The following is a 25,829-nucleotide window of genomic DNA, read 5'->3' as shown; positions in this document are numbered from 1 at the left end:
GCGATGAAAAATTTGCTTGACTCGCCTAATGTTCTCCATAGCCCCTGTTTCCTGACATGACAATAATTGATTCCCAGGTGGTCAGTGACATGGGGAAATGCCAATAGAGGAGAGCATCTCCTATATGTATAGGAGAGCAGTCTACTAGCTCTGAAGCATGTGTAGCAGGCGAGGAACACGCTCTTTTGCAAGGTATGGGTGTGCCTGCTAGTAAGTAGAAGTCAGAAACCCTTGCTGGCCTTGCAACAGCAATAGCCTGGTGTAACTCTGCTTACCTTTGAACACACCTCAGATGTGTCCTTGGTGCTGTGAGGCAGGAACATGAGGGATAAGACAGCTGGTATGTAAACGAAGAAACGCACACCCACCCTGCACACAGACCCCCTGCAAGGAAGGATGGAGCCCTGCCCTGGGCCACACTCTGCTTCTCCTTCTGATAGGAAGCAGAATTCCTCTGAGCACAAACAAGGGATAATGAGGCATCCTCCCTCTCTGATGTCCCCTCTCTTTCTGCAGGTCCAGGAAAACAAAGTGGGTCACTCTGCTTCCAGACTGGGACATCTTGGACCTTCAAAGGCTGGTGCGTCTTTTCACAGAGTTGGAATCTGGGTTTGGTTTTTTCGTTTGTTTGTTTTGTTTTGCAAGTCAGTCCAGCAGAAGTCTCTATGTATTTTTGAGATCATGTGAAAATGTATGGGAGCTGAAGGTCAGGCAATGTGCAAGGACAAAAAAGCCGTTTGGTGACAGATAATGTGTTCCCACTGCCCTGCATACCAAACCTTCTCTTTCTGCCAAGGCAGCAATCAGAGCAGGATCTTATCCTTACTTCAGCACATATATTACCCTGTCTCTCCCTCCCCATAGACCCTGGCCTGACAGAAGTTCTCTTACACCACTGTTAGCTCTGATAAAAGAGGTAAAATTTTATTCTAGCACCCTCAAATTCAGAGGGTTAGAAGAAAGGTCCTAAAAAGACTATTCTGCCCCCTTGTATCTGAAATGGCAGGTGGGATGAGTCTGTCCACATAAAAAATCTGGCCAAAGGATGAAGTGTGGGTTGTATGGGGCTGCTCCCCAACACTTGGCTGCTTCTTGGTCACACAGGCACACCATTTTTTCACACCGGTCTGTCAGGTTATCTGCAAAAGAAAATGTGAGCAGAGGATGAGAGATTCTGTATTGGATGAAGGCAAGAAACAGTTTTAGGAGGAACACCCCCCTAATGAAGAAATTCTTAGAAAACAGAGGCTGTGGGAGCAGGAAGAAAGAAGGACTAATGCGTTGTGTGTGGATCTGACCATCACCTGTCCTGTCTCTGTCAACAGGTCTTAACTGTGACCAAGAGCATCAGAAAGTAGCAGCTAAAAGTAAATTGGCAACGCTCACAAAAATCTGCCCAGCACAGAGTGCTCCCCACTTCTAGGGCTGTGTGAACAATGGGGACTTAGTTCAGCAAAGCTAAAAAAAAATATATTATAAAATTTTAGCTTAGACTGAGCTAAAAATATTCCATCTTCTCTCAGTCAGTTCATTTCCCTTCTGCAAATCAGACTGATTTCAAAAGGAAAAAAAAAAATCCTGCTTTGAAAGGAGGAGTCTCCCAGAGGGACATTCAGAAATTTGAAGGCATGGAAGCACCCATCAGGCATCTTTCACTCATGCTCCCTGAGTTGCTCTTACATCTCTCTCTGATCATGGCAGAGGAGCCAAGGAACTCTGCAGCAGGGTCAGGTACCTGATTTTTATGAGTCAGCAGCTAATGAAGCTGATCAAAACCATATCTGGAACGATATATAATGCAACTATATGACTACACGACTAGGTAAGGACCATCAGGAACATCAGAGCAACCAGCTCAGGTAGCTACTTGCAAATGACCGATTTTGAGTTAATGAACCCCATCCTGTCTATAGGTGGCTTAAATGCAGCCATTGGGCTAATATTCTTTCAGAGCACAGCGCCTTGTTGATTGGAGGCTGCTACTATAGATTATCCAACACCCACCAAACCCTGCACTAGGCAAAGTGTAAAGCCTAGCTTCATGCCAGTGCACGTAGGCTTTGCTCCAAAACCAACTCCAATGAGTACAGGGATCCTTGCAGATTTCACTCAACTTTGCGGGATTAACCGTGTATCTGATAAATACGAAAAGCCCATATTTCTTAAGCTTGTCTGAAGAATCATGTTTACTGGTAAAAAGTGTTTCAGGGGTTCCACTGACGATGACTTTAGCACTAAGGCCATTTTTTTCTTAGCTACCAGTCTTGCCTGATGTTCTCCTTGCCCCTCTGCTCCTTGTGTTCTTTCCATGCCATGCCAGCCACTGTATGTCTAATGTGAGCACAAGTGTCTGGCTTGGTAGTAATTTCTGTTAGAGCCGAATGATTTTTTTGACCAGCACTCACAACTGACAGCCTTTTCTATATGCCAGATATTTATTGAACGGAATTTGCCTACATGTGATGGTGTAGCTGGACTGAAGAATATAGTTTTGTCAACGTTTTTCATTCCACAAACAAAACTGCCTAACAGTAGCAAAAGGAGTCCCAGGTAAAATTAGTTTATTTTTAATTTACCTGAAAGTATCTGTGTATATGATACAGTGCTAGGCAACAGGCATTTATTTCCTTTTGCATAGAAAAGACAGTGCAGCAGTTCTGCTTCTAATGTTTTCTGGACATCATTGCTGTTGGCCCAGCAAGCACGCCTGGAAATTTAATTCGTCATCCCTTTTGTCTGAATGGGATCAGACAGTACAACTCCACACCTCGGTAAAACCTGCTGTGCTGTAGCCTGGGGTAGGAAATTTGCCTTTGGAACACATTTCTATTGTGGGGATGTCAGGGGGAATGAAGCCTGCTGAGGGCTTGTGGAGTGCAGTTGAGGGATACTGCTCAGGCCTTGCCTGGATATCCGCTAAGGAATTAATGGCATTCCTTTAACCAATGCTTGTTAGCCAGGTTGGAGCAACTGCAGCCCCGTGCACTCTTATGGAACATACTTTGCACATGTCTCATGAACTTGATGATCCATCTCACATCTGCAGCTAAGAATGTTCCTTCACAGCAAAAAGAAACAGGAATATTTTTTTTTCCCCTATAAAAACAGCTAGCAGAAAATATCAGTCAGCTATGGAAATATGGGTAAGTGGGAGGAAGAACAGTTATACATTAAAGCAATACATTCCTTAGCCAGCACTTTGTATTTAATAGGCTGTTCTGGCACTTGGGAAAGAGCAACTGCAGATGTGCCGTGCCCCATCCAATACCTACTGGCAGATTTTCTGCTGCTGGAGAGGCTGAGAGTTGCACCAGTAGAATATGGTCTTCTGATAAGGTAGAAATAGTCTTCTAACGATCAGGCAAGTAGCTTTGATGATATGGGGACATGTTTTACTCTCATGCGTTTCTTTTCAAACTTTCAAAGTGTTCTACAATGGATTTTACCATCAGGGACTTTTTTGAGACTTAGAAATTCGAAGTGACAAATTCTAAGACTCAAGTCATCTGGTGTATGTCAAAACAAACTGGTGCGAGCCACTGACGGGCTGTGACTGTGCAATTCAAGACCCTGACTGGGTACCAGCTGTAGAGCTGAGCACAGCCTACACTCACTGTATGCCTGCAGCACTCCGGAACATTTGATTCTGCAAACTTCCAAATCCCCTCTGGAGCCCTAAGGCTTTAGGCTGGAGCTGTGCAGGAGGCAGAGATGCAGGTTGGCACCGTAATTAACCTGTCTTGCAGCCATGCGTAATAGCATGGCTCCTCTCTAGCGGTATGTAATGGTAAGTAAAAAAGTGAACAGTCCTGCTGGAGGGAAGGCCAATACTGCCACGGGAAGACTGTCCCTGCAGACCATTGCACGGCTGTGGGAAGAGGTTGGTGAGGAGCAGGCATGCTTAATGCGAGTGAGCAGAGCGCCTCCAGAGAGGCATCTGCATCTCTGCCAAACCGAGATGGCCTGGGGGCTCCACGGCCCCCACTCCCACTCTTCAGCCTGGGGAGGACCCAGGTTACCTGAAAGAGGTGGTGCCGGCCTCCAGCCTTCCTCCCAGCTCCAGCTGGGGACTCCTGGCGAGCCTAGAGATCCAGGCAAAGGATGGGCAGAGAGCTTGAGGGAGGATGGACGTTGCCTAAAGCGGCTTTGAAACCAGCACACACAGACCTACCTCTGAAGCCCACAAAGCCCTTCGGTCAGCATAGTGCCTGCAGCGGAGGGAGCAAAACGTGCCCAGCGTGAGCGAGCATTGCCTTACCGCACTGCACCGTGTTCTGCTCACATGCCCACTGGTAGCGCTGTGCCTTGGGGCTGCAGCCTTCCTTTTCTGCCTTGTCGTAGCAGCAGTCGTGCCTGTGGCAACACCTGGGAGAGAATAAAGGTAAAGTTGGGTGTCCTCCTGCATCCTGCATGTTTTGCTCAGGGGTGCTTGCACGTACTCCAGGAATGCTGCACTCGTTGCTCACAACAGCAATGTTTGCCCCAGCCTGTCAGTAAATCATCTGTTGATGAACCAAGCATCCTGGCATCTCTGTGAAAGCTCACATGGCTCAGGAGCTCATTAATGCTGTATTTGTTCCCATGACCACTGTGCTTCTTCCTCTAAGATTTTGCTGCCAGAAAGACAGGTGTGGACTTGGCAGCGCTAGGTTAATGGTTGGACTCAATGGTCTCAAACGTCTTTTCCAACCTAAACAATTCTGTAATTCTGTGTTTCTATGGTAACCTCACTGAAAGGGAGCTGAAGAGTTCCTGTAATGTTTGTGATCGTGGCTCACCAGCTTAGGCTTAGACCCATCCCAGAATTTGGAGTCAGGATGTTTTTTGCCTTCCTGAGCATCACCAAGCAGCTTCATCTCTGCAGTTCACCTGGACCTGTCATGTGCTCTTTGGCCCATTCAGTTTCCGAGGGCTGGCTACAAACTCATCAGCCTCAATGATGGAATTCATATCAGTTAACTTCAGATTGCTAAATGCAAACACCTACATCTGAGGCACTGATCTATATTCCCCTTATGCATGTTTGGGGCGCAGTTCATATTATCATACTACAGAGATCTAACATAGGTGAAAAACATTGCGCTTGAAAGTGCAAATGCTTTTCATTGACCGTAGAGGGGGCTGAGGGTGACTAGCTCAGCTGATGACATCTGTCCTACAGACTAGTCCGTGAGATAATTCCTGCTACCAATTACTTCAGAATTTATAGAAAACTTGACCCCAGTTGAATCTTATTCTGGTAGTTTAGTGACTCAAAATACACCAAGAAAAGATTCAGCACTTAGAGAGGTCCTCTGCCGAATAAGAAAGGTTGTTTCAGCAAAGATGCGAGGTCAGAGGTTGGAGCCAGAGAGGGACGATCTCCTACATTTCCAGAAGCTGTCCCTGCAAGATCACTGGGACTTTACAGAGAAACTGCCCTACTGACTGGGAAGCATCGAGGCAGGCTGATCTTGGGGGTAAATGACAAGGGAACAGCTTGTAGAGAAGCTCTTGAGTCTTAGATGTTAATCTGTTCAAAAGGTTGATGAGCCAGGCAAAAGGGAGCGTGGTGTGCTGGCTGCCCATAGATTACCAAATACAGCTGAAGACTTTGATAGCTTCAAGACCCGAGGCCAGTGTACCTGAAAAGCCAATAAAGTCTGGGATCCATCATTATGTCCCTCTAGAAAAGTGAAATAACCCTGCAAGAAGGATAGAGGTCCCTTGTGCTGGAAGCAGGGCTTCTCCAGGCCCTCTTTGGGAGCTGGCAGTACCTTACCTGATAGCTCAGGAACATCAAGACCTTCATCACCCTCTGCTGCAGAAGGATTTTGCCCTTTTAGAAATTGGTTTATGGATATGAGGGCTGCAGGGCTCTGTAAGATGGCAAAGCACAGGGAAAAAAAAAACCCACCAATTTTTTAAGTGCAAAGAAGAAGATCCACCACTGATACAAATTCTAACAAAATCACTGGAACCAGATCAGGTAAATCACAAAAGGGACAACAGAATCAGACCAGTCAGATCAAACTCAGCTTTCATGTAACCCCTGTGATTACACACAGGCTGGATTTAGTCCAGTGTGCTTTCCCTACTGACTGAGCTCTCGGTTTAGTAGTTAAATGTAGCATTTTCGTCTCACAGCTGAGTCTGCAAACTAAATGCCTTTTTTTGGTCAGCTTGCCAAGATGAAACCTGTGTAATGGTTATGACCAGACTACTCACTGCATCATGAAACATAGAAATTTTAAGTTAGCAGTAGCAGTCTAGTTTCTCCTTCCATTCCAGCTCCTCAAAGGACTTCAAAATGGGACTAAGCCCCATGGGATATATGCGTCTAGAAGTTTTCCCATGAGAAGTTACAGCAGTTGCTGTAATTGAGAAGACCTTATTCAGCCCATGGGACAACCAGTTCTGTTCGACATGCCGGCAGTAACAGGCTGTGGGTCAGATCTTTCTTGGTCCAGTAACACCTCACTCCTGGGCTTGACCTGAAGAGGTTAAATGTGAACGGCCAAAGGAAAGAAGAATTTGCAGCCTTGTGGAAAGCGTGAAGGTCTCTGCTTTCTTCCTTTCTCCAACATTTGAGTCCCTATGCAATGTGTCACATGATAACAGGGATGGACTATGGCACTGAGCTACAAGTGGGACATGCATCACCTGGAGGAGTTGCTGTAGCCCAGGGCACCCCAGCTAACATAACTGAAGCTGCAGCACAGCCTCATCTATCCCCAGGGGGATGAGAGATAGCAGAGCAGGCACTTCACTGGTGTCTTGCATATGGAACACTGTGCACAAGAGGCCACGGTGGAGCTGAGCTGAGGCAGAGTGCCAGCTGTAGGGGTTGTAGGGCTTGTGAGGTCTGGGGAGTGAATCAGTAGTCAAATTGGTAATTTTTTTTTGTGTTGGAGTGATGGAGAATTGTGGGGAGGAGGAACAACACAAAGGTACATGGGCAAAGGGAGGAGTTAGAAGCCTGTGTGCAAAGGAAATGAAATTGCCCGTCATGGAGAGCCAGAGGGAATAACCAGAAAAAGAGGTAGGAGAAGTGAGAACAGAACTTGGAGGGGCAAAAGATGGTCTGTGAATCAGGCAAGGACAAGCAGATGAGCACTAGAGAGGTGTGCTAGCTAGCTGTGAGAACTCTCTGCTTCTTATCTGCCTTGGCAAAACCAGAGGATTGCATAAATTCTGCAGGATCACAGGATCTGGGGCACAATTCTGCTTCCCCTTACACCAGCTCCTCCTGATGATATCTATAACTGCAGCTGGGCGACACATAGCTTACACCAACACAAAGTGAGACGACTTTGGCTCATATTTTACAAATATGTCTTTAAGATGCACTGAAAAAAATGCCAGGGAATGAAGACTGAGGAAGCCTGTTGTTGCCCTTTGCCACCTTCAGATGGTCCCCTCCTGTCTGGACATGCCCTTTCCTGCACCTGGGTCAGAGCATGATGTTAAGCATTTAATAACCTGCTAACGCTCGGTTAGACCAACGCGAACAGTCAGCCAACGCTATGGCAGAGCACTGGTCAGCAGGTCTGGAAAACAAATACAGCCATGCCATCTAGTTGGTAAGCAACCTGTTCGCCAATCTGGGCTACAAGACAGCCCTAATGGCTACAGACAGCTCCGGCTGGCCCACAGGGATCAGACGGCCAGACCCCTGCAGCTGACCAAATGCCATTAAGGTAAGAATTTGTCACGTCCTATTTGTCATATTAACACCACCAACACTGCTGTGTGTCTTTTTGTTTTGCTTTAACTCATCAATTGAGGGGAAATCTTACACTCCCCTATGAGTTTACCAGGATTTAGATGAGCCATATATGCCATCCTGCCCTTCATGGCATTCGGTGTTTTCAGGGAGATGCTGAGCACCTTCAGGTCCTGCTCTACGAAACGGGTGCTGCAGCAATCCAAGGGAACAGAAAGGGGAAGGAGAAACAAATCCATTGACTTCATGTGGAAAAGATGCCCTTTTATCTTGAAGTGATGGGACTGTGAGAGTGGAACAAAAGAGAAAAGGTAATTACTGACTACACATCAAAGCCAGTGTGTGGAATAAACCTTATAAAAAGATTACACACTTTATGGCTTTTTTCTTTCCCCATAAAAAAAGTGGTGCTTAGAAGCACTCTAGCCCTGTCTAGACAGATTGACTGAATTACTCATAAGGAAATTACTCCTTTTGTAAGTGTCTCAGCAACTAACCTAGATGTGTCAAGGGGGTAATTTCAAACAGTGTTTGTCACTCACAGCCGGTAGTTTTGCCACTCTGCTGCTTTCTTTTCTTAGAATGACAAATGTGGAAAATAATGGGGTCACTTTGACAGGCATTCAGTGACACTGATTTTAGCGGTCGTTCTCAGTAACAGATATGAAAAGATTCCTCTAGCAAACATAAAATGAGAATTTTAGGGCTAAATCTAGTGGGGCATTACCAATTCTTCCTAGCGAAGAACCTAATTAAAAACCTTTATTCCCCCCCACCCCCCCCAAGCATTACAGGTAAGAAACAATAATGAATGCACTTACAGGATCAAGTTTCCCTTTTACAAACTATCTGGTCTTTTGAGACATTTCCAGTTGCAGAGTCTCATTTGCTGCCATTGGGATAAAATCCACATCCCATGGAAATCAAATGGCAGCAGAATCACTGGCTGATGAACATGTGGCCGTATTTTCATAGAATCACAGAATCATTTAGGTTGGAAAAGACTTTTGAGATCATCAGGTCCAACCATTAAGGCATGACTGCCAAGTCCATCACTAAACCACATCACCAAGCACTGCATCTGTGTGTTTTTTAAACACCTCCAGGGATGGTGATTCCACCCCTTCCCTGGGCAGCCTGTTCCGATGTTTGACAGCCCTTTAGGTGAAGATATTTGTCCTAATATCCCATCTAAACCTCCCCTGGCATAGCTTGAGGCTGTTTCTTCTTGTCCTGTCACTTCTTATCTGGGAGAAGAGACCGACCCCACCTGCCCACAGCCCCTGTCAGGGAGCTGCAGAGAGCCGTCGGGTCTCCCCTCGGCCTCCTTTCCCCAGGCTCAACACCCCCAGCTCCCCCAGCTGCTCCTCACCAGCCTTGTGCCCCAGCCCCTTCCCCAGCGCCGCTGCCCGTCTCTGGACACGCTGCAGCCCCTCTGCGTCCCTCTTGCACTGAGGGGCCCAAAGCCGAACACAGGATTCGAGCTGCCGCCTCTCCAGTGCCCAGTGCAGGGGGACGGTCACCTCCCTGGTCCCGCTGGCCACGCTGGTTCAGATACAAGCCAGGAGGCTGTTGGCCTTCTTGGCCACCTGGGCACACTGCTGGCTCGTGGCCAGCCGGCCGCCAGGCAGCACCCCCAGGCCCGTCTCCCCCAGGCGGCTCCCCAGCCCGTAGCGCTCGTGGGGCTGCTGTGACCCAAGGGCAGGACCCGGCGCTGAGCCGTGTTCACCCCATGCAGGGGCCTTGGCCCACCCGTCCAGCCTGCCCAGGTCCCTCTGCAGAGCCTCCTGCCCTCCAGCACATCAGCACCCCCCCAGCCTGCTGTCATCTGCAGACTGACTGAGGGTGCACTCCATCGCCTCATCCAGATCATCAGTAAAGGTATTAAACAGGACTGGCCCCAGTACCGAGCCCTGGGGAACAGCACCTGTGACCGGCCACCAGCTCGAGGTAGCTCCATTCTCCACCACTCTTTGGGCCCGGCCAGCTTTTTACCCAGCGAACAGTACGTCCATCCGAGCCATGAGGGTCTCCAGGAGATGCTGTGGGAGATGGTGTCAAAGGCTTTACCAAGGCCCAGGCAGACAACATCCACAGCTTTTCCCTCACCCACTAGGTGGGTCCTCATGTCATAGAAGGAGATCAGGCTCACCAAGCAGGACCTGCCTTTCATAAACCCCTGCTGGCTGGGCCTGATGGCCCCATTGTCCTGCACGTGCCACGTGATGGCACTCAGGATGATCTTGCTCCATAACCTGCCCCGGCACGAGGTCAGGCTGACAGAGCTGTAGTTCCCCGGATGCTCCTTCCTGCCCTTCTTGTAGATGGGTGCCACACTGGCTGACCTCCAGTCTGCTGGGACCTCCCTGGTTAGCCAGGACTGCTGATAAATGATGGAGAGTGGTTGGGCGAGCTCCTCTGTCAGCTCCCTCAGTGCCCAAATTTTACTCTGTCTTTTTTTCAGGAGTGCTGGCCACGGGCAGCCCCAGGGTTGCCTAAATCTGGAGGGGTCACTCACCCTCTACGGTAAGCAGCTTTTAGATGGCTCTGCTCAGCCCTTCGGTAAAAGAAGTACTCCAGATCAATGAGATCATGTTTTACTTTAAAGGCCTGATTATCAGAGCGGCAAAAGGGCCAGCAAAAATAATAAACACCTTAAAGACACTGCAGTAGATCGTGATAACAAGAGATATTAATGAAAATTAAAAGAAAGCTCTACACCTGCAATCTATGACACTTTGCAGGCAGTTACTCATCATTTGTAAGTCCTGTATTGACTGTTCCATAGATGAAATGTTTCATAGATACAAACCAGGGATGCAGCAAGAGGCCTTTGGGAGCGAAACATCTCATTGCGTTAATGAAGACAGCTCCACTAATTTTAAAGGCCACCTGCTCTTCATGCCCACAGGAGTTGGACTTTAACCTTGCCATCTTTTCTTCCTTTTTTCCCTTTTTCTGTCCTGCCAATTCAGCAAAGTTTGGTGGTGTAGCGATGTGAAGTGAGTCCAACAGCTGGACATTCTGGAAAGCTTGGTTTCCTTCCCAGCGAGCTGCACGCTGCCTTCACCCCTGCTAAAAGCAGCACTTGCTTATCAGCAACACCTGGCCTGTTGACTGTAGATAGACAGACTTGTGTGCTCTGTCTTTCAGGTTTCAAACCAGACAAGATTGCAAATAATGGGCTCAGAGCACATAAAGGGTCCACCACGCTCAAGATTTACATGTATGCTAATCGCAAAGTACAAGACAGAAATTTTTGATTGCAACACCTCCTGGGCTCGCTGCTTGTAGCCTCGGGAATAACAAGCACAGCACCTTCCCCGCTAACAAAGAAAAGGGGGAACAACACTGTGCTCTCCCCTGTTGTTGTTCCTCCTCGATTCAGTGTAAACTAACAGGCAATGAGGACAACAGGTTTGATTACTCCTTGCAATGATCTGGATTTCTTCCAAAGGATAAACAGTGATACTCCCATCGCTTCCATTTTCAGGACGTGGCTGAAATAACCCTCCAAACACATTGATCACTCCCTTTTTTTTCAGGCAGGGCTTGCTCTCTGTGACTAAACATGCAGCTATTGCAGGAAATCATATCCTGGTTTCTCCTTTGCCACCCACCCCACATAGTATAAGGTCCCAAGGGCTTTGGTCTCAACCAGAAGGTGGCTAAGCCTTCATTCAAACCCCAAATAATACGTGGGCCCTCACTCACAATTCCCCAGTGCTGTTCATATATACCAAGTTCCCTCTCCACAAGGCAGCAGCAAGTCCATGGAGTCACAGTGGCACAAACAGGGAAGCGCGGGGAGACCTGCACTGCTTCTGGACATATAGTTGAGGTTCTTCTTACCAGTCTGTCTTATCTTTAGGCCAGCCTCGTCCTCCCAGTCCACAGTAGCATCCGTAGCCGATATATGCCAAGGGAGACCGTCCCGTGCCACACGAGATAGCTCCTGCCAATTCGATGATTCCTCGGGTGTGCAGTGAATGGGATTTTCCCAGAGCACCTTTCCAGACTGCAAAGACAGGACATGGCTACACACAAGGATTGAACGTGCCTGACACCGATTCTCTTAAAGTCCTTGAAGGGGGATTTTTTTTGGTTTTGACTGGGTGGTTGGGTGCAGCCTTGACAATCTAATTAGCTGTGACATTCAGCCTGCAAAGGGGACTCTGCAGGGGCCTTACCTGAGGGCTGGGATAACCAGGAGGCAGATGCAGAAATACCCAAGCAGGCCATTTCTGCAGAGGGAGCTCAATTCAAGCAAGACCTACTAGCTCTGGCGCGCTAGCATGTGATTGCAGCTATGTTGCACGGGGGAGCAGTGTGCCCAGGTTTGCACATCACAGAGCTCAAGCTGTTAAGCTTTGCAGGACCTGTGCCAGCACCATGCAGAGTCAGCTGGGCTTCATTGCACCCCAGAGCTTCCAAAGCTGGAAAAGCTTACTAGCTATGCTGTGGTCCCAAGTGGGACATGAAGCAACAGAGGACAAGCACACAACCAGACTTAACCCAGGCTCTATGGAAAAAAAAATATGGGGTTTCTATGTTGCCCTAGATGTCTTCTATTACCCAAGTTTCCCCTGCTATTCAGGATATTTTAACCCATTCTCCAGATGGCAAAAAGCTGCCAGTACCATTAATTTGTGTGGAGGGATAGCTACAAGTCCCTGAGCCTGTAAGGTACACTTTGTCAAGGACAGAGTGCCTATGTTAGCCAAGATGTATGTATATCAGCTTTCTTTTGAATGTTTGGAAGTACTGGCAACGCTTATATCTGCTTCCGTTATTACATTCCATTTAAGTCATAACATCAGGTTGGCTGCATTAATTGGGGGAAATAAAACCCCAAAACACAAAAGGAGCTCTGTGTCAGCTGAAGTGTGCGGGTGGCCACCCAAACCAGGCTGGAGTTTTTGGAGTTACCAGTCTTTCAGACAGTGTTGTGATTTCACATGTTAATTTGCAACTTTTTTAGAAACCACAGACTCTACCTTGCAGGAACTGTTACGGAAACCAAGAGTACCCTGCCCCTAATACTCACACCAACGTGATGCTCAGCTGCAAACACTGATGCTTATCACACTAACGATAGCAGTAGGAGTATTTCTTGCCTGGGTTTAACTGTGAAGACCAAGTGCACTTTGCACTGCTCTATTGTGCATGGCAAAGCTACTCACCAGTAGCACCCAGCCCCTCAGACAGAGGGCCTAACCCATCGGTTTGTCCCGCCTGCGCAGAAGGGAAAGGCCTGCCAAAATGGGGGGGCTTGGTGGCACGCTTGGGTGGAGAGGGAGGTGATGCCTGGGAACTGGGAACCTGCCCCCAAAGTTGCTTTGCCACCTGCCCCCAGCTACTGCAGCATGCTTGACCTCTTCAAAGTGCTGTGCAAACACACACTAATTAATCCCCTAAACCACCCGAGGACTCAATACTATTATTAAAACAGTTGCTTTCCTTTTAAAACCCGGCCTCTAATCCCCTTGCTTGGGCCTCTCGCTGCGTCTCCTGGTCTAGCTTGCCCTCCTAGCCTGATCCAAACCCCAAGGAGGACAAGGAGGGTCGCTCCCCATGAAGGACAGGGCAGGGCTTTGCTCCCTCGCTGCAGCCCGAGCCCCCAGCAGGAACGGGCGCTGCCCTCCACCAGTTTTGCCCTGGCAATTGGTGCCTCTGGCTGTCCTGGTGCGGGGGGTTCGCACAGCCTTCTTCTGCTTCCCAGGGCATTCCTCGGGGATTAAATGCACATTCCTGAAAAAGTAACTACTCTGCTCACCTAAACACTACTTGAGTGTTCAGGTTTCATGCTAAAAACACATTAGAGGGGTGTTATTCAAAACTGGAGAGACCACCTACTTCCCTTCTCTAAACCGAGGGGCTCTGGTGTTAAAAAGGGGCTCGGCTCTCGGGCACCCCCGGAGAAATCACAAGCAGGGAGCTGCTCTGGATTTCAGGTTAAAAACCCTGCTTTTTCAACCTGTTGCTGTTTTGCAGACCCTGAAAATGTTCCAATGGAGACAAAAACTTCTTTGTAGACGTTCAGGCCTCCTGACGAGCAGCCTGCATTTTTTTTTAGCTGTCTTTCACTGACCTCTTAAACCAGGACTGCTGGACTTGGTCTGCTGGCCGCTGGCTGCAAACACCCGAGGCTGGCATAAGGTGGCACCTCACCCAGAAGAAGAAAGGCCATTCTTCTTTTGGGGATATCTCTGAAGATCAAGGAACTGTAATTACAGTGCAGAGCTGCTCGTGGAAGTGGAGAGAAAGCCCCAAAGAGAATTGAATCCAAAAGACTCAATTAGTGTGCTTAGGGCTGTGTGCTCCGCAAGAGCTTGAAATAAGGCGGGCATCCCAGCGGCCTCCGATGGTCCCGTTCTGTTCTGGGAAAGCTGGCTGGGTTTCGAGCCGATGGCGGGTCGCTGCAGCTGAGAGGTCAGCCCCAGCAAGTACATTTCAATATTCAGTTGCACAGCTAATAACTTGACCAAGAACTGAAATGGCTTTTTCTGTGCTGGGCAGCCAAGCCAACACAGCTGGGAAAGCCTTGAAAAAGTCAGAGTCTCCACAGCAGCCTGCATTTAGCCACATCTCCCATTAGGAGTGTGACCGGTCATTAGTTATACTACTAACGGCACACCTTAGCAGAGAACATACCTGCAGGGAGGTGAGCGGCGGTGGATCTGACAACTTAGACTTCTGTCTCCTGTTTAAACAGGCAGCCTTTGCTGTAGATTAAGGCAAGGTCTTGTTTTTTTTTATTTTAAAATGGTACTGCAGGTATAACCTCAGACCTGCCAGTTCAGTGTCGTGTTGCCTTTGTGTGTAGGGGCTTTATGTTAGCAGGCATTTAGGTCTTTTTTTAACAGGCTTTTAAAAAAATATTTTTAATTCAGATGAATTGAGAACTGCTTACTCCCCAGTTGCTGATGCAAAAAGAGGGTACCTCTAGGAAGAAACACAGACACCAACAACTTCAAAGCAGAAAACTATTCAAAAAGAAAACGACCCACAGTTTATGCAGTGTTTATAGCAGCTATGTAAACCACCAGGCAAGCAAAGCGGGCAGGCAGCTCGCTTACACAGCCCCTCGCTATGAAGCTGAAACGAGTCGAGCGGTGCTTTTTGCCTCACCTGGCCACCCCACACCGAGAAGCCGGCAAAGCTGCCGGAGAGGGGAGAAGCTGTCCCGGGATGGGGGGAGGCGTGGAGGGGGAGAGGGACCGAGAAGTGGTACTCACCTGCCTGAAGCAGCAGCAGCAGCAGCAGCAGCAGCAGGCGGCCCATGGGCGCTTGCTCCCGCGCTCCTCACACCGGGGCTCAGCCGCCGCCTCGCACGGCCCGGCGCGGTGCGCTCAGCGATCCTCCCGGGCCGCGGCTCCGGGGTTTATATACCCATGGCGCTGTGCCCGCCGGCGGCGAAACACCCTCTCCTGCGGTGGCCCTGCGCCCCAGCCCGGGCCCAGTTTGCCCCCGCAACGGCTCCTCGCTGCGTGGGGAGGGGGGCGAGGGCTGCCTCTGTTTGCCCAGCATCGCCTTTGGGAGGGAGGGGCTGCTGGAAGGTCCCCGGGACAGCCCGAGACACCCAGGCACTAAGCCGGGCTCCTTCTTTAAGCTCTTTGCTTACAGACCCTGGTTAACCTCTGAGGAGCTGCGGAGCAGGGAAGCCTGCAACCCGGCTTTCTGCGGCTCGGGCTTGCGGCTGTGGCATCCACCTGGCAAGGGTTTGCTCTTTTTATAGATCGCTCTTTCCAAGGTAATTTTTTTTTAAATTATTTTAAGACTGATTATTTTTCACGTTTAAAAAAGAAGAGACAAAACTATAAAAATCCAACAGAAAGAATACTGTTAAGTGCAACACCTAATTATAAACTGACCACCAGTTAATTCCACACCACTCCCGAGGGAAAAATACCCTCTTGGCCTGTTGCTGCACCTGACCAACACCGGCTGATTTCTTGAAGACTCGTCATTATGTGGCTCCCAGCCACAGCATCAGGCCAGCAGCTGGGACCAGTCCCCTGGGGCCAGCCATGCAGCTGGGGTCACCCCAGGCGGCTGGATCAGCACGGTGGCCTCCCCATCACACAGCGGGGCAGCAGGCAACGGGAGCGGGAGGGATGGCCCTAATTATTTTGCCTCTGGGGTTGAAACAGCTTCACCCAGCCCTCCAGGGCTTTACAGCTCCTGCCTTGCTCGGTACAGCAGCCATCCACCTTGGTGGGGTTCAAGCATCCGTCCCTTCCCTGCGGTGGGCGTGATGGGCAGGGCTGGCTGCTCGGCTGGGAGAGGGAGAGGAGGAGAAGGCAGCTGCTTGCCCCTTCCCTTGCACAGCCCAGGATGATCTCAGCAGCACCCCTTGCCCGAGTTCCCCATGGTAAAGCTGTGCCTCCCTTCTTAATGGTGTGGTTTATAAATATTTGCTTGCTAAATATTGGTACTCGAATCAAAGGTCAGCAGCAAGTCATTTACAGGGCTGCCTTCTGCTGAGAGCAGCCCCGCCGCAGCAGCTGGCACTCTTTGCCGAGCAAGTTTTCATGATAGAGTATATATCGGGTGCCTTTGATACAGGGCAAAGAAGATGGCAGAACTGGGTAAAACTTGTGATGACTGTGGGTCCAAAATCGCTGCCCACCACTGCCCCGTGATGGGCTGTGTGCTGGCAGCGGGCAGGGAGGAGGGCGAGGCGAGCCCACCGCTCACGCAGCCGCTCCGTGCCCCAGCTCCTCCACGACATCGGAGGGGCTGAGCAGCTTACACCTCCTCCCTTGGAAATTCCCTTCAGTAATTAGACATTTACGTAAGTAATAATGCCAAATCCTATGTGTGTGAGCTGGTGCTGGCTAATATTTAACCTTAAGAATGTAAGTTTGCGGAAGGAGGATGCTGAAGGGTGGGTGTGCTGTGTTTGAGGGCTCTGTGGATGCAGGTCCTCAAAATGGGAAATGCAAAGAAGAAAGCAGGCTTTGAAACACCGTGTGGGGCCTGGCTGAACAAGACACCCACTCAGAGCACCCTCCATCCCTGACAGACACCTGGCAGGCTCCATCATAAGTGGAGACCAAAGGAGAGTTTCGAGGAACCTCTGCAGATGCTTTACGGGATTCCCAGGGGCCCCAAGCCCAAGGAACTGCCTTCAGGTGCCAAAAGTGTCTACTCTATAACTTGGATTTATCAGAGTCATTTGGGTTTGAAAACCTACACTTAACCTTGTTCTTTCAAAGCCTTCCTGAGTTACTAACCTGATCAAAAAAGGCATTATACATTTTCAGACCACAAATCTATTCTGTTCTTCCCTTTCTCACAGCCCCCTGGCCCCCAAATAATAGATGAGGTTTTTGTTCTCCACTCATCAATAAATACAAAATAAAGAAATACAGACTCCTTTGATAGCCACATGGATCTACAATGTTTGAATAAGACTTCTGCAGGTATTAGGGAGAGATGCCCAAATTCAAACTTAAAATGGAAAGTAGAATTAATGCATTGTTTCCTTACTATTGTTTCACACTGCTGACTGGTCAGGTTTGTGATTTATCTATGCAATTTTACTGATTACTGTTGCCAAAGTTACTCAGCATATTTATTAAATAGTATAAGGTGCTAATAGTGGTCTTACTATATTATGGCAAGTGCACTGGGATCTTGAGGGCATTTTTATTACTGTTCAGGGAAACAAAATGAATTCCTTGATCCCACCCCTTCACGTGCATTTTGCACATTACCTGCTTGACCTCCCCTTCTCCCTAGTAGCAAGAGGCAGCACACAGGGGTGTTGGCTGTCGTCTCAGCAAACTCAGCTAGACAGACTGCTGGCTGTCTGAAACTGCATGGGCAATAAACTCACTTTGAGCCTCAGGTCACTTGCGTGGGGCAATCAACCCATACTGTTGGAGGACTGTTTCTTCAGAGGAACTAGCTCTGTTGAAAACAGAGTTCCCTTGGGTTGCACCACCAAAAGCAGCTGGCCCTCAGGCATGATGCTACTTCATGCTCTTGGGCTTCTTGTTCTTGAAAGACACTATTAGGGAAAAGTCTTGAAGGGGAGAAGAATTTGTAAGGACTCCACAGTTTTTAAGGATGTTTACCCAACGAGGTTCAAGATGTCAGACCTTCTTGTAGAAGCTGGGCTGTCCTCCATACCATAGAGGCTCCTCTTCCTCAAATGGTTTTAAACTAAAAGAGAGTAGACTTAGATCAGATGTTAGGAAGAAATTCTTTACTGTGAGGGTGGTGAGGCACTGGAACAGGTCATGTGGATCATGTGGAGAAGTTGTGGATGCCCCAAGCCTGGAAGTGTTCAAGGCTGCATTGGATGGGGCTTTGAGCAACGTGGTCTAGTGGGAGGTGTCCCTGCCCATGGCAGGGGGCTTGGAACTAGATGATCTTTAAAGGTCCTTTCCAACCCAAACCATTCTGTGATTCTATGAAACGAAATACCCGGCCATCTCTGTGAATGTCACCACCAACCACAAGAAAAGGTCTCTGCTCAGCACCAGCAGATTCAGTGGTGCTTTTGCTGCCCAGGCCAAGGGGTTCTCCTGCGAGGGGCAGAGGAGGCTTTCTTGCAATACCATGGGCATTAGAGGTTCCTTAAAAGAACTGCCACTGCAAAGACTAGTCTATAGGAGGATGACTAAAGAGACTGAAGGAAACAGAATGACAGTTTGGGCAGTGGGAGTTAGAAGAGAAAATCAGTTCTAAAGGGAAGCAAACTTCACATTAATGGTCCAGAGGAAAACAAGTGATCTGTGACTGCCGCAGGGTCTGTGGTGACATAACCAGTTACCGGAGCAATAGAGTTAATATAGCAACATAATAAGTAAACAGTCTTATCTAACATCGTCTTGCATGGAAGGTCTGTCCATGCTTTAGCGATGATACAGCCCAGTCAAACTTTGATGAGGAAAGAAAACATTATTATTATTTCCAGTTTCTAACTCAGCCCCAAAAGGAAAGCTTCTCGAGTGGCTCCTGGTTTGAAGGTGTCCAGCACATACCTCCTTGTGCTTCGCTGCTGCTGTGTGCCTGGGCTCATCTTGACGGTGGCATTTCTGAGTAGTGAAGCTGGATGGCTCCAGCCTGCAGCACCCTCAAGTCAGTGCCTGCATTTATCTACAGTCCGTCACACACACACGGACACATACCTCAGGTGATGAAGAAGCCAGGCCATCTCTCAGGCTTTCACTGTCACAGCTCTCTCCCAGCACAGCCTCAGAAGGTGCCGTCTCCTGAGCCAACTGTGGGGAACCTTCCCCTCTGAAGCCATTTCTGCATAAAATGTTCCTCTTCTGCACACTGTCTTGCATGACTGTCTGGCACACTTGCCGTCCCATGAAGGCGTGGACCTCATGGTCTACACGTCTAATGCTGCGGAAGGCAGGCAGGCAGAGCTGACATGAGTCCTGTGCTTGGGATAAAGGATATGATGGATAGTTGAAGCAGGGGGGTGATGTGAGATGTGAGGGCACCGTAGCTTCTTCCTTATTAGCATTGCTGGATGTGGGGTAAACATTGTGGGTCACGTGCCAGGGAAGAGCTACACCACCCCGGCAGGCTGCCTTTCCCTCCTCACGGCTGCCTCCAGCCCTCGTGAGGACCTGATACCGCTAAGCTCCATTCATGACACACAAAACGTGCATCCTTTCACATATTCCTTCTCCAAGGCATGGGGAGAGGAGATGCAAGCCATGGAAGGGAGATGGGGTGTGGGCATCCCCTCCTTGTCCTGCCTTCTCATCAGGTGGAGAGGGGTTGTGAGGAGGTGCAGCCTCTGCAGGTGGGGACAGGCCTGGCTGCCTCATTTTCTCATCACTGGAAATGCCAAGGCTTTTCTGACTTTAACAACCTTCCTATCCCAAGTGTTAGTGACATTATCTTTTATGCTGAGGCCGTCGGAAGCATCCATGTCCTAGACTGGTCCACCCCTTCTGCTGCAGAGCAAGCTGTCGGTCCGCTGCCTGCAGGCCAGGCTCGCTCAGGGACGGAGTGGCTCTCGTGTGCGCCCAAATCCATCGGGCTTCAGTGGACATCACATAACCTAGTGCATCTGTCAGGGCAATGAGACCATGACTTCAAAAAGGGTTTCAAGACTGCAATGTCCCTTGGCCACAGGTAGCCAGGACATCAGAAACGCAGCATGCCCTGGCAATGCTGTTGGTACAAACCAGGGAGAAGAGCATCCCCTTGGAACCACATTGAGCACTGCCTGTAGTGAAAAACAGGCATATGAGATCAGCTTAGACAGCTGGCTTTCATTGCAGAGCCCCCGTGTTTTACCCATGTGAAAGATAGTATCTATTACCAGAATTAAGGTACACCTAAAACAGAAGCAGACTAAATAAAGGCATCTTATTTAAATACTGACACCACCTCAGGCTGCTTAGTTTCTGAGATCCACCAGAAGGCTGGGCTGCTTCATCTGACAAGAGGCCCAGGGACCACACAGACACAGAGATGAACGGGCACTCTGATATCCAAGACAACTTCCTGAAATGCCTCCGAGTTCCCTGAAAAGAAATGGCTAACATAAATGTCTGTGTCCACTTAATAGGAACCCGTGCCAGAGGCAAAGCTGGAAGACCCACGATACCAGTTCATACCAATGATACCAAGATTCATGCTCCTCACCCTGGCTCTGAAGCCCATTACAACACTTGTTTTGATGTGTCAGTGTTTTGAAGTCTGTTGTTTCAGTTAATGGGAAGTTCTCAATGAAGCAAAACTATATTTTTCTTCTCTGGTTGTAAAGATAATGTAAACAGGTGTGTTTGTAGCTCCTCCTGGGAGAAGGAAGGGAAGACCTGGGTGGGGAAGGTGTAATAACACATCAGGAAAACATAAAATTCTTATTCCACCTTTGCAAGTACATTTCAACCCTGACAACTCTTGACCACCATCCTCACTCAGCTCTGCCAGTATATTCCAGCGCTGCCGATATATGTAGTCTGTTGGGCACTGTCACCTCCTCCAAATGCTGCCTGCTTTAGCTTCTCATTTCCCCATTGTTTAGGCTTCATTTGCCGGGTTTTTTTCAATTGCTAAAAGTTTTCCTACTTCTGCACTTCCCACCTCACACCTCTCTCCTTCCACCTTTTGTCCCTACCTACGAATTTCACCGACAACATCATAAATAGCTTGAAGACTCCCACTGGGACGGTCTCAAGCCGCAGGCACCAACGGAGACAGAAAAGTGCTGTTTTATTGACGGCCTCCATTCATAGCAGCAGTTAGTCCTGCTTAGATCGTGGAGCACTTGGGGGCTCTGAATCTTCCATTTTTCAGAGGACAGGTGATTAGAGACTTCCTGAAGAAAAGAGGATGTACGTTATACTACCTCCACTCCGTTACCCAGGTCGCTGTATTAGGGTGCATCCAGTGTACAGACCAACATCTTTTATATTTGATATCTGAGTATATAAAGAGAAAGCCAATAATGGGCTAAATTTTAGGTGGTGTTGCTGCTCCTACAGGAAATGTGAAACCAAGCATTCCCTGGAGGTCTTACTATGAGGATTCATGATCTGCTTTCCTGTAGCCCTGCTGATGGTTGGCCATGAGCTCAAGGCTGCTGCTACAGATTCATTAGGAAGGCCACTGGAGAACAAGGGGTTAGCTGCTCTCTTCTCTTGACATCAACCAGTGCTGCATATGGCAAGCTTTTAAGTGCTCCTGAAATCCCTCTGCTGTTTGTCAGACCAGGGTTTTGTTAAAAGACATACGATTAAGCTTATATTGATTAAAGTACCCTATTGGGGAAACTCTTCTTTACTATTTCGCCAATCACAATTTTAATTGTCAAGCCCAACTTGAAATACTTTAACTTACACAGCTAATATCCTTCCACAGCCCCTTCATAACGTCTCTTTCAATGCATGCATACACCACCATGCACCGACGCTCATTTTTGCCACCACAATTTGTTTTTGTTTCATGACTCATCACCTCTTCACTGCTGTGGAAATTGTTGTCTTCTGGGTTTCATACTTGTTATATTAAAAGGTTTGGGGAAAAAAAAAATAAAAGGAAAAACCATCAGGACAGTGAAAAGAGCTCCACCCTGCTGGAGGAAGAAGGGAGACAGCTCTGCAGTTTTTCCTGCTGGGAAGGCAATGCTCTGAGCTAGTCACTGTGGTCACCTACTTGGTTTGTGTTTCTTTCCATTCTGACCAGCTTCCAGGAAGGGCATGCTGCATGTATGACACCTTATCTTCAGGCTTTGCGCTTGTAGCAGGTAAATCACCACTTTCGTGGTCCTTGTGCCAGCCCTTTTCTCCCTTACACGACATTTTCGGGTTAATGCCTGCACTTTGCGCCGGGACAGGTTATGTGAGGGCTGGATGCTGCTGTGCTCTGTAACGCTGCATGGCTCAGTGCCTCCTGCACCAACAGCTCTCCAGCCACAGCAAGGGATTGCCAACGTGGGAAGCTCCCAGCCCCATAAGGATCTCCTCAAATCTCACTACAACTGCCTTTTTTATGCTGAGCAACCAACCCTAACAAGGCTGTTATGACTTCATGTGGTGTTTTGCTTACAAGCATAGGGAAATTTCAACCTTTATGTGGCTCTCCTGCCTGTTTCTCATACAGTCCTACTACTTACAGTAAACTTAAGACCACATGGAAGGATACAGATAGCACAATTATAATTTTAAGTGCTAATTTATCATTACAATGTTGTCGGTTGTGACGTGGAGGAATGAGGTAGCACACTGTGCCTACTGAAATGCCTTATCACTTCATGGATGCCGTTCACTGCTGGGGAGTTCAGTAGTTCACCAAGTTCTCAGCACACCAAGAAACTGCCTACAATAAGAGCGCTTGTGCTGTTAGCAGGAAAAAGATCTGCAGTGATAAAGTGAGTACATTCATGTAGGGTGTTTGGCTTTCTAGGCTGGGCAGGAAAGAGCAGGGCAGCTCTCTACAGCCCTAGTTAAAACAGCGGCATTCAACTTCAGTGCATGTTCCCACAGTTAAGCCACTCATCCTTCCCACTCTGCTCCACTGTACGTTTGAAAGTTGTGGATTTTCATTGTCCCTTTTTGCATCTTGTCCCTGTGCACGTATCCCACTGGACATCAAGTCCCTGACCCCTACCACAGTCATACTTGCACAGTAAGCAGCATCCATCTCTGCCTGAAGACATTCTTCTCATTCCTAACAGCTCTGATAGGTGTTGCAATCAGCTCCTGAACTTTCTGACCCAGGATTTATTGAAGGTTTCAGTATCTTCATAAGCGATGCTATACTGGATGCTCAATCTATAGTGATACTTTGGGACACGTGAGAAGGTGATGAGGCTTCTCTTTTCACTGGTCAGAAGAACAAGTGTGAACACTGGTAAAGCTCATGCTACTTTGCCTACTTACCGTTTCTTCTTGCCTTCTGCCTGGAAATTATCTCACAGGTGGCTCCACTGATATTTACTCCGCCTCCTCCTGTTGGGCAGGCAGCATATAACACTATGACCGCAGCTACAGACATGGGCTTTTTGTGGTGCCTTTTCCAGACTTGTGTCATAACCCTGGTGATGAGCAGGTCTGCTATGTATGATGTTGCACTTAATCCTCAAACATTCTTTTTTTATTTTGTTGGCTCCTTCTAGGAGATAAAAGAACCTTTCAGACAGTTGTCCTCGCAGTCATACAAGTGTTCATGGTACATGATGTTCTAATATAACAGCTACTGTGCTCTGAGGGTTCATATATTCCCTAAATTAGGTCCACAGGGGCATTCTCAACCCCTCTGTCCTGTTACTAGTGTTCTTAACATGGTAAGGCAGAACTCTATCCAAATTGCTGATATTTATTTTCAGCACCAAACTGCAAGAATATTGTGGCTTTTCCCCAAATCAGGTCATATTTCTTTTGCTGCACGCATCCAGCAGTCAACTCTTTAGGGTGTTTTGTTTAAATTGTTTGGGCCCAGGCAAACATGTATCTTGGCTGAGTTTTCTAGGACTATCAGAGCTGGTTACCTGGCTTAATGTACCTCAGGACAAAGATTCTGTCTGCGTTCTTATTTCTTCCATTATAGAGTATTGGGATTTCTCTTCTATAAGTTCTGTAAAGCTCTGCTGGACTGACACAAGAGTCGACTTCTTGGAGTAACTTATCCAGAAGACATTACTACTTTTCCTTCCAAAACATTAAATTAAGTAATTTAATTAAGACCAGTTGTTCTCAGGGTACCCAGCCCCCTGAGCTGGAAGACAAGGATGGGGAGCAGAATGAAGCCCTATAATCTAAGGGGAAATGATTAGTGACCTGCTACACCACTTAGACGTGCACAAGCCTGTGGGGCTGGATAGGATCCACCCAAGGGCACTGAGGGAGCTGGTGGAGGAGCTCGCCCAACCACTCTCCACCATTTATCAGCAGTCCTGGCTAACCAGGGAGGTCCCAGCAGACTGGAGGTCAGCCAGTGTGGCACCCATCTACAAGAAGGGCAGGAAGGAGCATCCGGGGAACTACAGCTCTGTCAGCCTGACCTCGTGCCGGGGCAGGTTATGGAGCAAGATCATCCTGAGTGCCATCACGTGGCACATGCAGGACAATGGGGCCATCAGGCCCAGCCAGCAGGGGTTTATGAAAGGCAGGTCCTGCTTGGTGAACCTGATCTCCTTCTATGACATGAGGACCCACCTAGTGGGTGAGGGAAAAGCTGTGGATGTTGTCTGCCTGGGCCTTGGTAAAGCCTTTGACACCATCTCCCACAGCATCTCCTGGAGACACTCATGGCTCGGATGGACGTACTGTTCGCTGGGTAAAAAGCTGGCCGGGCCCAAAGAGTGGTGGAGAATGGAGCTACCTCCAGCTGGTGGCCGGTCACAGGTGCTGTTCCCCAGGGCTCGGTACTGGGGCCAGTCCTGTTTAATACCTTTACTGATGATCTGGATGAGGAGATGGAGTGCACCCTCAGTCAGTCTGCAGATGACAGCAGGCTGGGGGGGTGCTGATGTGCTGGAGGGCAGGAGGCTCTGCAGAGGGACCTGGGCAGGCTGGACGGGTGGGCCAAGGCCCCTGCATGGGGTGAACACGGCTCAGCGCCGGGTCCTGCCCTTGGGTCACAGCAGCCCCACGAGCGCTACGGGCTGGGGAGCCGCCTGGGGGAGACGGGCCTGGGGGTGCTGCCTGGCGGCCGGCTGGCCACGAGCCAGCGGTGTGCCCAGGTGGCCAAGAAGGCCAACAGCCTCCTGGCTTGTATCTGAACCAGCGTGGCCAGCGGGACCAGGGAGGTGACCGTCCCCCTGCACTGGGCACTGGAGAGGCGGCAGCTCGAATCCTGTGTTCGGCTTTGGGCCCCTCAGTGCAAGAGGGACGCAGAGGGGCTGCAGCGTGTCCAGAGACGGGCAGCGGCGCTGGGGAAGGGGCTGGGGCACAAGGCTGGTGAGGAGCAGCTGGGGGAGCTGGGGGTGTTGAGCCTGGGGAAAGGAGGCCGAGGGGAGACCTGATGGCTCTCTGCAGCTCCCTGACAGGGGCTGTGGGCAGGTGGGGTCGGTCTCTTCTCCCAGATAAGAAGTGACAGGACAAGAAGAAACAGCCTCAAGCTATGCCAGGGGAGGTTTAGATGGGATATTAGGACAAATATCTTCACCTAAAGGGCTGTCAAACATCGGAACAGGCTGCCCAGGGAAGTAGTTGAGTCACCATCCCTGGAGGTGTTTAAAGCACCACATCTACATGTCTTTAGGGATATCTTTTTGTGGCGGACTTGCCAGTGCTGGGGTAGCGGTTGGACTCGATGATCTTAAAGGTCTTTTCCAACCGAAACAAGTCTCTGGTTTTTTTCAGCTTTGCTACAGAAAAGCCAAATTCACATGCACACTTTTCCAGTAGCACTTGTTTTGTTTGTAGGTCTACTGAGGGCATCATTTGTCACTCGTTTAGTAAGTGTAGCTGTAAATAAGCACATCCATCACTCAAAACATATTTCTCAGTGACCTCTGTATTTCCTGATATTTTAACCTTTATACTTTTCCTTGCTATTGCAGTTTGGCTATCCCTTGAGTGATAGTCAGACCACTGTCTAGTTTAAATTTGGCTTGGCAAGCTCACTATTCTTTCTTGCGCAGCACTAAACACGTCTTCACACATTCAACCACCGCCAAATTGTGTGTTTGGTGCTT

General features: G+C 48.9%; 1 protein-coding gene across 1 annotated transcript; it reads right to left on the bottom strand.

Annotated features, from left to right (window-relative positions):
* Nucleotides 1–903: 903 nt before the first annotated feature.
* On the bottom strand, nucleotides 904–15,352 carry LOC130150693 (phospholipase A2-like). Its single transcript, XM_056341887.1, has 4 exons — nucleotides 14,944–15,352; nucleotides 11,558–11,723; nucleotides 4,259–4,365; nucleotides 904–1,139 (listed from the first exon to the last, which is right to left on the bottom strand). The coding sequence occupies exons 1-4, from the start codon at nucleotides 14,987–14,989 to the stop codon at nucleotides 976–978; spliced, it is 483 nt and encodes a 160-aa protein (XP_056197862.1). The 5' UTR covers nucleotides 14,990–15,352; the 3' UTR covers nucleotides 904–975.
* Between the last annotated feature and the right edge of the window lie 10,477 nt (nucleotides 15,353–25,829).

This window comes from Falco biarmicus, chromosome 5, assembly GCF_023638135.1.
Source record: "Falco biarmicus isolate bFalBia1 chromosome 5, bFalBia1.pri, whole genome shotgun sequence".
Classification (NCBI taxonomy): domain Eukaryota; kingdom Metazoa; phylum Chordata; class Aves; order Falconiformes; family Falconidae; genus Falco; species Falco biarmicus.
Note: the sequence above shows the minus strand (reverse complement) of the source record. Positions and strands in the feature narration are given on the sequence as shown.

Bases quoted from the DNA above. Each gene is read 5' to 3' on its own strand.
- LOC130150693 (XM_056341887.1), bottom strand. From the start codon at position 14,989: ATGGGCCGCCTGCTGCTGCTGCTGCTGCTGCTGCTGCTTCAGGCAG. The intron at 11,724-14,943 runs GTGAGTACCACT...CTGTCTTTGCAG, and splicing joins GCTGCTGCTGCTTCAGGCAG to TCTGGAAAGGTGCTCTGGGA. The intron at 1,140-4,258 runs GTAAGGCAATGC...TTTCTTTTGCAG, and splicing joins GCAGAACACGGTGCAGTGCG to ATAACCTGACAGACCGGTGT.